General features: G+C 36.7%; 1 protein-coding gene across 10 annotated transcripts in view; it reads left to right on the top strand.

Annotated features, from left to right (window-relative positions):
* Positions 1–13016, top strand: part of LCORL (ligand dependent nuclear receptor corepressor like) — an 82592-nt gene that overhangs the window by 25742 nt on the left and 43834 nt on the right. For all 10 annotated transcript variants that reach the window (XM_040064376.2, XM_040064374.2, XM_040064372.2 and 7 more), the window contains exons 2-4: positions 383–448; positions 7165–7244; positions 7459–7588. In XM_040064376.2, the coding sequence (XP_039920310.1) occupies positions 383–448; positions 7165–7244; positions 7459–7588 (276 nt within the window). The remainder of the gene's footprint in view (positions 1–382; positions 449–7164; positions 7245–7458; positions 7589–13016) is intronic.

Below are 13016 nucleotides of genomic sequence, written 5' to 3'. Positions count from 1 at the left end.
CTTTTTTTTTTTTTCTTTTCATATTTTCTTCTTTCTGAGACTGATTCTTATGGCTAAGAGAGAAACTCCTTCACTTGCTTAGGGCTATGAGGCTAATCCTCCCACCTTTAGGATTCTCTGGTAGTTATTTTAAGTCTAATGAGGCTGTTGGGGCATGGCTTAATAGGCTGATTGTGGGCAGATGGCAGTTGCCTTGTCTTATTTTTATCTTCTAATGCTGTTGAGTAGTACTATAGTGGAAGGAGTAAATATTTGTTTGATAAATGCAACAGTTTTTGGAATTGCTCTTCGGATTTGAGGATACTTGTTGCCAGTTCTCTGGAATTTGATTTCCTTTAAGAAACTTTTGATTTACTGTTTTAAATGTTTCTTTTGTCTCCAGGTTTTGAAAGTATTTTAGAAGGGCTTTATGGACCAAGGCTACGAAGAGACCTCAGTTTATTTGAAGGTAAATGAGCCAGCTTTTAGTGCAATGACCTAACTTACTGCTTTTTCTTTTAGCTAAAGGTAGTTTCAAGTATACATCTTGACTTTGAAAAAGGAACTCGTCCAATGCTTTTCTTTCCAATTTATTCATTTTGTTCATTTATTCATTTTGTTGTCAATACTGTGCATAAGCAAAACACTAGGTAGAATGATACCTAGGTTTTGTTCCCATACAGGGAATTTGGATTGGCTAAGCTTTTCCGCAAAGCTCTCACGAGAAGCACTTAGTCTTCTGGAATAGTGCATCTCCTACTTTGGTTTTGAGCATCTTTTAGAAAGGGCAGACAAGCTGCTCATCTTCCTATTGACATTAATTAGTAAAAGGAAGGTAGTGGATGCTAGTTTGTAGTGGTCAAGAAAGTTTATTCCTTTTATATATTCATACTTTTTTATGTCTTTATTATATACACACCAAACTTTTATTTTTTATAATACTATATATATATAAAGTTAAAGTGTGTGTGTGTGTATATATATATATGTGTAAATATATATATACACACACCTTATCCATTACTCTTAAAAGACCTAGTATTAATCCAGTTGGGTTTGGTTTTGCTGGAATAGCTGTCAATAACACGTAAGTCCTTAGTTAAGTATGGAATGATTTATCTGTCTTTGACAACTTGGGGACTTACAGCAAAAAATGGCTTTGGAGTGTTGAAATATTGCCAAGATAATTTTATGACTTTAAAAAATGTTCTTTTTGTTATCAAACCTTAAAAATGTTCCATCTCATTTCTCTGCCAGTCATTGTCTGATAGTGTAATTTGTAAAGCACTTATTTAGTGCTTGTACATGAGGCAGAGTGGCATGTACTGTATGTCTTTGCTTAGAATACTTTTGGAGCAATTGCTTTAACTTGGCTGTGGTTTTGTCCCCTTCATAATATGCAAGTTCCTTGGCCTGTATCATATGTATATATATTTTCATGGGGAAGGGCCGGAACTTGGAATACTGCTTTGGTGATGCTTTCAGAATATTTTTTCCTGTCTCAAGCTAGGCCTACCACTAATAAGACATAAAAACATTTAAGAAATATGTATAGTTGTATTGAAGCTTGCTTTCATGACTAGTATTCTCATCTGCTGTGATAAGCAAGGAAACATTTGAAAAGGAAACAGGATTTTGTTAAAAGTGCGCAGTATCTTTTTTTTTTTCCTTTTTCTTTTTTTTTTTTTGCCTGTTGTCATTCCAATATGTTGTATGTATTGGGCTTTGCACTGATTAGTAGTTAAAGCTTTACTTTGTATCAAAGGGTTTACTTTTTTTTTTTTTTCCTTTTGGGTAGGAAGGCAGAAAGTACTGAGTTAATGAGGTACCGGCCAAAGTCTAAGCTATAGTTGAAGGAGCATGCTACACTATACAGTAAAGTTTATATTGCTCCTTTAGAGTTCATGTGTGCAGGTATTTGAGCTGCCTTAGGAGTAAAGTTTTAGCTTTTAACTTACTTGTCTCATGCTGTTGAAGATGTCTTACCTATTTAAAATCTGATATTTCCATTGCTTGCATATCTTTGCTATTTGATGACCTTATGACTTTGTCTTGCAAATTAAATTCATGTTTATCTAAAATGCAATGTTTCAGAGCTATTTTTTTTTAATTTCTGCAAGTTTTTGTCAGTAATGTGCAAGAGTTCTTCAACAATTAAAGCCTAATTCCAGTCTGATGCAACTATAAAATTTATTTTAGTGCTGGAGCCAATGGCAGAAGAGAGATGTCATGGTAGGTTGGGATGCCCACCTTACCTTACTCTGGTTTTGGTTCATTTTTATAGATACGGTATCTGTAACTTCAATAATGCCATGTGAAATTGTTTATACTGGCACAGCAGAGGTCAGCTTTATCATTAGTATTGTATGCAGGGCTATTTCTGATTTGAAATCTGAATTTTGTTGTAAAGATTAATACAGAACTGTCAGGTAAAATTTCTGCAAATCTTTTCACTATCCTAAGTGCCACTTTTCACTTTACAGATAATGAAACTAAGATACAAAGTTAATAATTTGCCTTAGTTAAAAGATATGGCTGGTAGAATTGGAACTCATGTTTTTAGACTCTGTGCAATGTGCCTGAATTACTACATATTTTAGGCTGTTCATTTTCCTCAGTATAACCACTAAACTAGGGGGGACAGTTGACAGTCAGCATGTAATATTATGGCTCATTTGCAGCAAGTGTTTCCTCAAACATGCCTCAAGAAATTGTGTGGCTTTCTTGTGCAGAAATATGTGAGAACTGGCTGAAATATGTGCAGCTTAGATACAATAGCATTTTTTTACTCTTATGTTGTTGGCTTTATCTATTGTGACCTGAAAAAAATCAGTAATATGCATAAAATGTAATATGATTATTTCCTCCTTAGTTGTGTCTTGAAATAGTATTTGATCTGTAGATTAAAATATTGTCTTGTATTATCCTAAAGTTACTTGAGTGAAAAATAAATTGTAATTACAAATTTAAATGGTAAAAGGTACTCTTCAGTTTTACTAGACTGATTCTTTTCCAAGAAAATACCTTTTAAACCCTTTTTTGTGTCTTGAAATTCTTGTATATGTAGGATTTACTTTGGACTTGCTAAAGTGGTTCTTGTCCCCATTATTCAGCAGCAGTTTTTTTTCCTGACTGCTTGGATTCTGCAGCTTTTGGTTGCAGAGGGGTCAAGTTCTATATCTTGGCATCTGACCTTGGTTCAAGCTCTGAACTGAGGCTTCTTATGTCATTGAATCTTTAGGGCTTTCTAGTCCTTTCTTTAGACCCATTTTCAGCTAAGTAGATTCACATATAAATTGTTACTCTTTACATTCTACTTATGGATAGTTAACTAAACTGTTAAAAAGCTTTTCCTCTAATGAGGTGTTGTGTATGTACTTTCTTTTTGGGGCGATTACATGCTGAGGTTCTATTCTCTTAAGCACTGAGGAATAACTGTGTCTTCATGGAGAAAAGCAGCTCTCAATGCTCTTTCTCTGCCAAGAGGAAATCATCTTTGTAAAGGATGAAAGTTTTTATTTTTCCTTATATTGTTTTGGAGTATTTATAGTAGTGAAAAATTACATTAGAAGCACAAATTAATAGAATTGGAGTTTCTATGAAATTAAAAATATGAAGGACTTGATAAATATTTCAGCTGTTTTAATGTACTTATTAGGAAGCAGTAGTGCTGTATAAAAGGAAAGGGGGTGATATGTTAAAAATTGTCACAAATAGCTGGAAAATCTTTTGGGATGTTATACTCAAAAAATACTGGTAAGTAAGAGTTGAATTTTAAGCTATTTTGTATTTAGATTTACTAGACAACTATTTCATATTTTAATATGTAAACATGGAATCTGTTCAGTACTACAGATGCCTGAATTAGTTTACTTAATTTGACATTACTTCTTGGGAAAAGTGGTTTGGGGAAACAATGATGTGAGCCTCTTAAGAAATAATAAAAATACTTTTTTGTTGAAGTTCACCATTTTATTCTTAATAAATGGAAGTAAGTTTAACAGCTTTGTGCTAAAGGGTTTTGGTTTCAAGTAATAATCTGTACTTAGTTTAGTATTAAAATCCTGTTTGCACAGTCTTAGCAACTTTTTCTCATGGGCTGGCAAGCATAGGATGTCTGCAAATCTTTCATCATCTGACCCCAAACAAGATAAAATGGGGAGGGAAGATGATCCTCATGCTAAATTCATCGCAGCTGAGGAAAGTTTGTTGAAAGGCTTAAAGTGCTGTCTGTGCCTCTGATTTTTCTGAGCGTATGGCTGCCTATCCGTAGTTAAAAACTTAATACTGATCTCAGGATGGTTCCTGTGGTGGTGACCTGAGACTGTTGGCTGTCTGGCATTTGTTATATCTTGTATACTTCTGATGGCAGTTTTGCTTAGCTCACTGACAGACTTAATATGTCTGGTACATGATTTATACTATTTTGAATAAAGGGTTTAGTGTTATGTAGAGCTGATGTTTCTCAAGGTTTGCTTTTTTGGAAATACACAAAGATTGCTCTCTAGTTTGACTTTTACCAGTGGAAATTCAGGATTCCAAGGCAGAAGAACTTCTCTGAAAGTGTAACACCTGTCCTAGAGTTAGGTGTAGAATCCTGAGGTTCATAAATAGAATTTTCATGGTTGCAGGGAAAAAACGAACTTGTTATGAAAGAATAGTGTTGTTTTTATGCTGTGGACATCCAAAAGGAATAGCTCTAATGGGCTGGGACAGGTAGATTAATTCAGCAAAAATGACTCATTATCTCTTGTTACTGTCCAGCCAAGAAAAATACCATGTCTGTTTTTAATCATCAGCTGTCCAACCTGTAAAAATTGCTGGTTTGCATCCCTGAAAGCATATAATACAATAATACATAATTCTGTTCTAAATTAGTATTTTAGAGCTGAGCAAACTAGATTTATGTAATATTACGGAGTTACTTACATTATATTTGTGCTCAGCTGAAGAGCCTTTATTTTTAATTCTGATTTTGCCTTTCTAATAATATCTCTGAGAAGAAGTAAAAGCTCAGCAGTTGTGGGAGGAGGGTAGAGGACAGTGGGCAGTGGGAAACAGCCCTGCAGACAGCCAGGTCGGAGAAGGAAGGAGAGGTGCTCCAGTCACTGGAGCAGAGATTCCCGTGCAGCCCCTGGAGAAGACCATGGCGAAGCACATAGAACCTGCAGCCCATGGAGGACCGTGTTGGAACAGATATCCACACTGCAGCCCATGGAGGACCCACTGGAGCAGGTGGGGATGCCCCAAAGGAAGCTACAGCCCATGGAGATCCCATGCTGGAGCAGGCCTCTGTCAGGAATTGCAGCCTGTAGAGAGGAGCCCATGTAGGAGCAGGTTTTCAGGAGCTGTGGGTCTGTGGAGTGGTCTCTCCCTGAAGGACTGCACCCCGTGGAAAAGATGCTTATTAGAGCAGTTCATGAAGAGCTGCAGTAGGGCGAAGAACCCTGGAGCAGTTTGTGAAGGCCTGTAGCCCATGGGAAAGACAGCAGGCTGGAACCAGGGGAAAAAAGAGAAGGAAGTGGCAGAGAGGAACTGCTTTGAACTGAGAGCAGCCCGTTTCCCATCCTCCTTGCAGTGTTTGGAGTGGGGGAGGAGGTAGAAGAGTCAGGAACGGAGTGAAGCTGAAGCCTGGGAAGAAGGGGTGGTAAAGTGGTTTAGTGCTTTCCCTTTCTTTTTATGCAAATCTGTTTTTATTTGCTATAAATGAAATTGATTCTCCCCAAGTTGAGTCTGACTTCCCTGTGACAGTACTTGGTAAGTGGTCTCCCTGTCTTTATCTTGACCCACAAGTTTCTCCCCCTGCTTTTCTCCCCTACCACCTTTCTTCCTCATCGCTGCCCGATGGAAGAGAGGCAGTGAGAGCATCAGTGGACTGGGGGGGTTGGCAGCCAGCAAAGATCAGGCTACCATCGTGTGCTATTGGAAGCAGGTAATCTCAAGAACCTCCCTAAACAGAACTCACTGTAATTTAGTGGTATGTAGAAGAGGAGGAAACATACCTGGGAATTAATAATGGGAGTGAAAAAGTTGTTTAGATTGTAAGCACATGAAGTGGAAATGAACAGGATGGAGGAGACCTGGGTGTTGTAGTTAGTCATGTTGGGATTCACCTGCCAAAACACTACAGCTGTTACAAAGGCTGTTGCATAACTAGGATACTGTAGGAAAGCTGCTGCCTGCAGTGTAAGGAAGTCTGGTGTAAAGGTAAGACATCATCTTGCGATCTTGGTCCCCGTGTTCAGGAAACAGATGTTCAAATGAGACATGAGCAGGAGAGATGGAGTTGAAGCTCATGAGAAAAACCAGGTGGACTAGATTAGCCACAAAATGAAGTGTAAAGGGGATAATGAAAGTCTTCTCTAAATGCATCAAGGTGCTAAATACCTAGCTATTTTTCATGGGTACAAGAATAAAATTGCCACAAAAGTGAACTGGAATAAGTTGCCATGTGCAATTTTAAGCAAGAAATTCAAAGCTTAATTTTAACTATTTGCACAGTTGGTTTGGGAAAAGTTTTAAAGTAACTGTTGTTCATGAAGAGAAGGGTATTGGCTGAAAACTTTAATTTTTGAAATGGAGCTTAGTAACTTGTTTAAAGAAGGTAGATTGTTTCTCCATTCAGTAGAAGACTGGACTTGCTATAGGCAATGTAAATTTAAGTCCTGCATTGCCTCTAGACCAAAGTACATTTTCTGATAAAACATATATAAGATACTTTTCTAGATAAATCAAGTGCTACAAGTGAATATAAGGCTTGGATTTACCTATATTTATTTAAAGTCATATAAGGATAATGCATGTAGATTACATGGTGAAGAGTCCTTATGCTAATTCTACAAGTTTGCACACTTCAGTTAAAAAGAATGATGTTTGCAATTCTGAGCTTTCTTTGTAGCATTCAGATGTCTCCACTGATTATGACAAATAATCAAATGAATTGCACTAGTTTACCTTTTCTTTTAAGGAAGGCACTCTCTGTTATTTGTAAGTTGAGCTGTACAAGCCAGCTGTACAAGAATTGGAAAATATCTGAAGAATTGAATATGACTGAATGCATCGTACCAATAAATACGTATCATATTAGTGATGGGATTTATTAAATAGAATTTTAGGAAGTGTATTTTGTTCTCAATATCAATTTTTGCTTGTTTAAAACATCTCGATTTCTTTCCTTCCTTTAAGACTGTGAACCAGAAGAGCTGACTGACTGGTCTATGGATGAGAAATGTTCCTTTTGTAATTTACACAAAGAAACAGCCAGTGTAAGTATGAGCATTATTCCCCAACAATCATTTTTTGATATGAAAGTAAGAGTCAGAGAATTGAATTTTACAAATAGGTTAATTCTGCATTTTGACTCAAGGTAGTTTGATTTTAGTGGTTCTATTCCATTCAATAGCTCAGTAATTTAATTGTGTATTTTACTACCAGCAGACTAACTTCTGGAAGATGTTATGATCTTTATATGTTTTCTAGGATCGTGCATCAGGTTTCGGTTCTTCACAGTCAACGCCTACAGAGGAACTGTCATCTCAGGGCCAGTCCAACACTGATAAGATTGAATGCCAAGCAGAAAACTATCTAAATGCACTCTTTCGAAAGAAAGGTAATAAAAGCATGTCTTTTTTATTATGAAATATGACAAAAAAGCTAGAAGAATCAAATTATTCAGGGATAATTTTGTTTCCTAAGCATTTTTTTTAATTTATATACTGAAATAGATGTTTCTCCTGTTTCTCTTTTATATTTCTTTGGTTTTCCTTAATCTTTTTTGTACTTGAATCACCAAATGAAGTACTGCCTTTCCTACCTGCCATTTCTCTTCGTCCTCTTACATTATGTGTATTATTCTTTTGAATCACTGTTCATAAATTGTATTGGATTTTTCTTTTTACCATGAGCTGCTACTTTGTTTTCATGCCAACCTCAGGTGTCATTCTCTGTAATTCTAAGTATTTAAACATTTTCTATTCCTATATTCTCACTTCTGGTTTTCAGTGGGTAAAGCATTTTAGGTGAGAGAATGTGCTTTGCAGATTGCAAAATAGAATTTGGGATCGTCTTGCATGAAGGCTGCTCCTTCAAATGCATCCAAGCTGGCGGTTAAAAGTTCTTTTCAAAATATAGTATTTAGTAGGTCATTAATCTTTGACTTCTTTTTTTTTGACACTTATCAAGATAGAGCAGTACATGAGTGAATGATAAGTCAGCTTAGTTCATGAAAGTTACTCAGTTGCTCACTGCCAACAGAAGCAGAAATACTCATTTTCTTCCTTAAATTCATGTGAATGAAGAAATGCGAACAAAGTTATTGTGAATGCAGTAACTACAATTTTCATAGATTTTTCTTGGATTTAGTATGTGGATATGGATGTTAGAATTGCTGAGTGACTGCTATTCTTGCCTCTTTTTTTTTTTTTTTTTTTTTTTTGCTAGGGTGACAGCTCTCTCTTGCTTTTAGCAGAGTTAGATACTGTCTCTTCTTCACATAGGTGGGATAAAAAAACAAGGTTAGTTTTCTCCCTTTTACATTGCTGTACCAGGAGAGATTATTATGCCCATGAACCTAGAGTATGTAGAATCTTTTTCTGTACAGACTTTGTGTCTACTCAGTCTACATTTTTCTTTTTTGCATTTTAAAAAACTTGAAATGAAGTGTAACAGCATTTTGAGTCCGTCCTTTGGACTCTTGGCTTTCTTTCAAACCAGTTATTTTCCATTTGAAATAAAACGTCCAATGAAGTCGGCACATCGTTACTTCTTAAAGTCTTATTATATTCTCATCACAGGCCCAATTATGTGGCAACTCCCTAGGCAGATATTTTAATTCCTTCAAATTTTTACTTTGTCCCATCTCTTCTTGGTCTTGATGTGTACAGTGCTTTTCAGTGTTCGCCTGCTTTATGCTCCTGCTGCAGAATGGTCTCTTTTGATACTCCTTGAGAGGAACTTCTATCATGGGAGAAGTGAAACTAGGTATGACCTTACCTTAGTGGAGTGAATGACTTTTAACTGAAGTTTTTCACAAAGAACATTTGGCTTTTAGCACCTTCTTTAGGTTTGATCTGCCAGATCAGTAATGGTAAACTAAAGAGGTTTTGTCTATTGAAAAACAACCAGGATTTTTTGTGATTCTCTGAAGTACTTCTGTATTCTTGGATAAGAATTTACTAAGAATATTGCCTCAGTTCAGGCTTTAGCAAAGTCTTTATAGTTGTTCAAATTATGGGAAGTAGAAAGGAAAAAAATAGTAAAGGGCATGTGAATCCAAGTTATGAGGTATTCAAATAACTGGTTTGGATTTTAGGAGGAAGATGAAGAGTTTTACTAAGAAAATCCCAAGTCTGCTTTCTGAATTTTGTTTTTGAGTTCAAGTATCAACTGAGGAAAAAAAAGGAATCAAAAAACTTTCCAGTAATTGTTTAGCTAAGGAATAGTTCTTATACCTGGTCCCAAACCAGACGTTCTTTCATTGTTAGAAAATTGTAGAATTCTTAGCTGGCTGTCTTCAAAATGGAGTAACACTTCTTTCAGATTGTAAACTCCTCAAGATGATCTACTCTCTTGCTATTGTAGCTAATTTAGGCCTCTAAGAGCAACTTCTAAGACTAGTGAGCAAATTAGAGAGTTCATTTTTTGGTCCCATTCATCTTTTATTTTGAAGAAATTAATATCGGCCTTTTTTAATTTGCAGACTAGTTTGAGGGGGATTTGGTTTGCGTTTGTTTTTTTTTTTTCCCCCAGGAAACTTCCTCGGATCTCAAAACATGCAGCCATGTTGTTGTCTGGAGCAGACAGCCTTCAGACATGAATGTATGACAGTTTGTCTGTAGAATCTGGGACAAAAGTTGATAGAACTCCTGGCAAAATGGGTAAACACTTGAAATGCTGTTAACAACTAAAGTCTTCCCATTAGGAACCCAACTTCACTTTGTATTAGTGAAAGACCAGTTTTGTAGTCAGTTGACTGTGGGAAAGTCCTGTGCTCAGCAGACACATCAGCAAATCCAAAATCCTTCTTGTCATCAAACACTGATTGTTGCCATTAAACAATGTGTCTGAAACCCAAGTGCTTTCTTCCCAAGTATGACATCTCTTTACCCTTTCGGTGGTGTAAGCAGAGTAGACCATGGTGCTTTTCCACTTACATAATGCTGAAGTTCAACTGTTCTGTTAAGGGGAAAACAGTGCGCTTAAAAAAATACATATTAAGTCTTTCTTTACTGTGAGTATTATAGAATGTGACGTGAACATAGTTATATTGCAGAATCACAGTTGTTTAAAAGCTTGATCAGACATTTTGTTCATGGACTATTAATTTTCTGTATTTCTACTAATACACATTGCGTGCTCTTAGAAGTTCACTTTTCCATGCAATACTAATGTGACCTCCTTAAACAAAACCAAAGAAAAGCAGTTGTGAATCAGGTTCTATCTTCAGGATAAATGATCCACCAAGAGATGACTGAGACGTGAGAAGCTCTTGTAGAAGTTAAGGAATTTAGGCACAGAACTGTAGGGAGAATGTTTGAGATTACTTGAATCTTTCCAGATTATCTGTGCTGCTCTGTCAAGTATCTTCAATGCCATGTTTCCCATCCCAAAGTAATTTTACTGTAAGCTTTTTAAAGCTCTTAACTGTTTCTAGGTATCCCTGTTAGGTTCAAAAATATTTCCAGTCATAAATACGGCTTTCTTACACCATACCATATACCTGAATTTAACTTTGAGTTCTCCTGTTCTTTTTGTAGTTTTCTTTCAGTTGCATAGCTGTCACAAGCTGGTCATGCTTCTTGGACAATGTATATTTAATTTAGCAAGCCTATGACAGTGTGATCGTGCACACATTATCTCAGACTAAAAAAAGTGTTACTTTCTGTGGGGTAGTTTTGAGTTGCACACACTACTTTATCCAAAACCTGCAGTTTCTTTTGATTAATAATCTTTAGAAATCTAATTTGTCCTTTCAAAATGTGGAAGGTTTTCTGTAATCACTGAGAGCTCTGACAAATTTTGCGCAGTAAACTTCTGTGACAGCTTCGCTGTCCCTCTTAAACTTCATCAGGAAGGAATGTTTAGTGGGGTTTCACTGCTTTCTTAAGGAGATAAAGCATACTTTTTGTGTATCTGCCAGTGTTATTCTCTTCACTGACCCTGCATTTCTTGATTATTTCAATTACATTTACAAGGATTCATAGAAATATGACTGAATATGGAGTAGTGAAAATTGCAACCTGAATAGAAGAAGAAAAGTGGAATGTTTATGAGAGCAGAAGAGTGAACTTACTTCTTCTATTTGTTGATTGGTCAAGTTAACTAATCATGATACATGCTCAGAATAAATAGTTGTGTTGCTGTTTTAACGTGCTGATGACTTGACAGAGACCTGAACGATTTTACAAGTAGAACTAAGAACATCACTGGAACAGTTTGGTAGCTCTTGAGGTGGAGTTGTTAAAAGAAAATGTGGCCTTTTTGTGAAGAGAGATGGAGTGAATTTATGAAGCACACTGAGAATCAATCGTGTTCTTAGTCCTGCTTCTCACACAACTGGATTGCAGGTACAAGGGGGATTGTGATTCCCTACTGCTTTTCACTGCCTTTTGGCATTGTGTCAGAAGACAAATTAAGTCATTAGGTTGACTTTTTAAATGAAAAAGTACTGGTTTTTGATAATGGGAATACTGTTGTGGAACACTATTTTGGGAGCTTTTAAGTCGTTGTTCATTGTCCTGCCAACCAGTCAAATCTGTCACCATAGACATTGCAGTCTAGTGATCGCACATAATGTTAATGTGCACAATAGTTAATAGTACAGATTTGAATAGTTACAAGCTCGTGCAGCACATAAACTGAGGAAGTATTAATCCTAAACGTGCGCTCTGAATTAAAATAAATCATTGCAATTAGTCATAATTGCATGAATTATGTAATTATTACTTGAATTCAAACTGTTACCTTGACAATCACAAGCAGAAAATAACAGATTGCATCATACAATTTCAGTCTTCTTTCATCCTAATAACATCAGGTCTGCAGTGATCTGAGAGAAATTAGAGGAACATTAGGGCTAACTTTTATTCTAAACCTTTAGAGACTGTTCTGCTGGGTTTGAAGTAGGATATATGTACATACATGATCAATAGACTAAATATAGCTGCCTTGTATTTTATAACAACTGTTAAAAATGGGAGTTTAAACAGATGTCGGCATGTAAATTTAAAACTTTGCAAGTTTTAGCTATAGTCACAACCCCTAATAAAATGTTTTAGAAAAAAAAAAAAAAAAACTTTTTCAGGTCATACCAAGTATATCTGGTGCCATCTGCTGATAACAATTAAGAAATATTTGATAGTGATATTAAATACAGAGTTCTAATACCTTTCTTGCCCAAAATATGTTTCATTGTGTTTAAAAATTTTATATGACTAATTACAAATTTCTCATGTGTAGTGGAAAATTACCACTGTGAATCACAGGATGGATGAAGTTCTTCCCCATGTTGGGTGGAACAGACTGGGCAATGAGATACTGGAGAGCAGCACTACAGAAAGGGACCTGGGGGTCCTGGTCAGTGGAAAGTTGAAGATGGGCCAGCAGTGCCCTGGCAGCCAGGAGAGCCAACCCTGTCCTGGGGGGCATCAGGCACAGCATCACCAGCCAGGCGAGGGAGGGGATTGTCCTGCTCTGCTCTGAGCTGGGGCAGCCTCACCTCCAGTGCTGGGGGCGGTTCTGGGTGCCACAGTATAAGAAAGACATCAAACATCAGAGAGTGTCCAAAGGACAGCAACAAGGTGAAGGATTTTAAGGGAAGCCATAGAGAGTGGCTGAAGTCACTTGCCTTTTCAGCCTGGAGGAGACTGAAGGGAGACCTCATTGCAGGTCCAACTTTCTCTTGAGGAAAAGTGGAGGAGTAGGCACTGATCTCTTCTCCCTAGTGACCAATGGCAAGACCTGAGGTCAACTTCAATCCCAAAGCTGTGCCAGGGGAAGTTTAGTTTGGATATTAGGAAAACATTCTTCACCCAGAGGGT

Source organism: Hirundo rustica, chromosome 5, assembly GCF_015227805.2.
Source record: "Hirundo rustica isolate bHirRus1 chromosome 5, bHirRus1.pri.v3, whole genome shotgun sequence".
NCBI classification, from domain to species: Eukaryota; Metazoa; Chordata; class Aves; order Passeriformes; family Hirundinidae; genus Hirundo; species Hirundo rustica.
The sequence above is the reverse complement of the archived record's forward strand: the minus strand, read 5'-3'. Positions and strand labels throughout refer to the sequence as shown.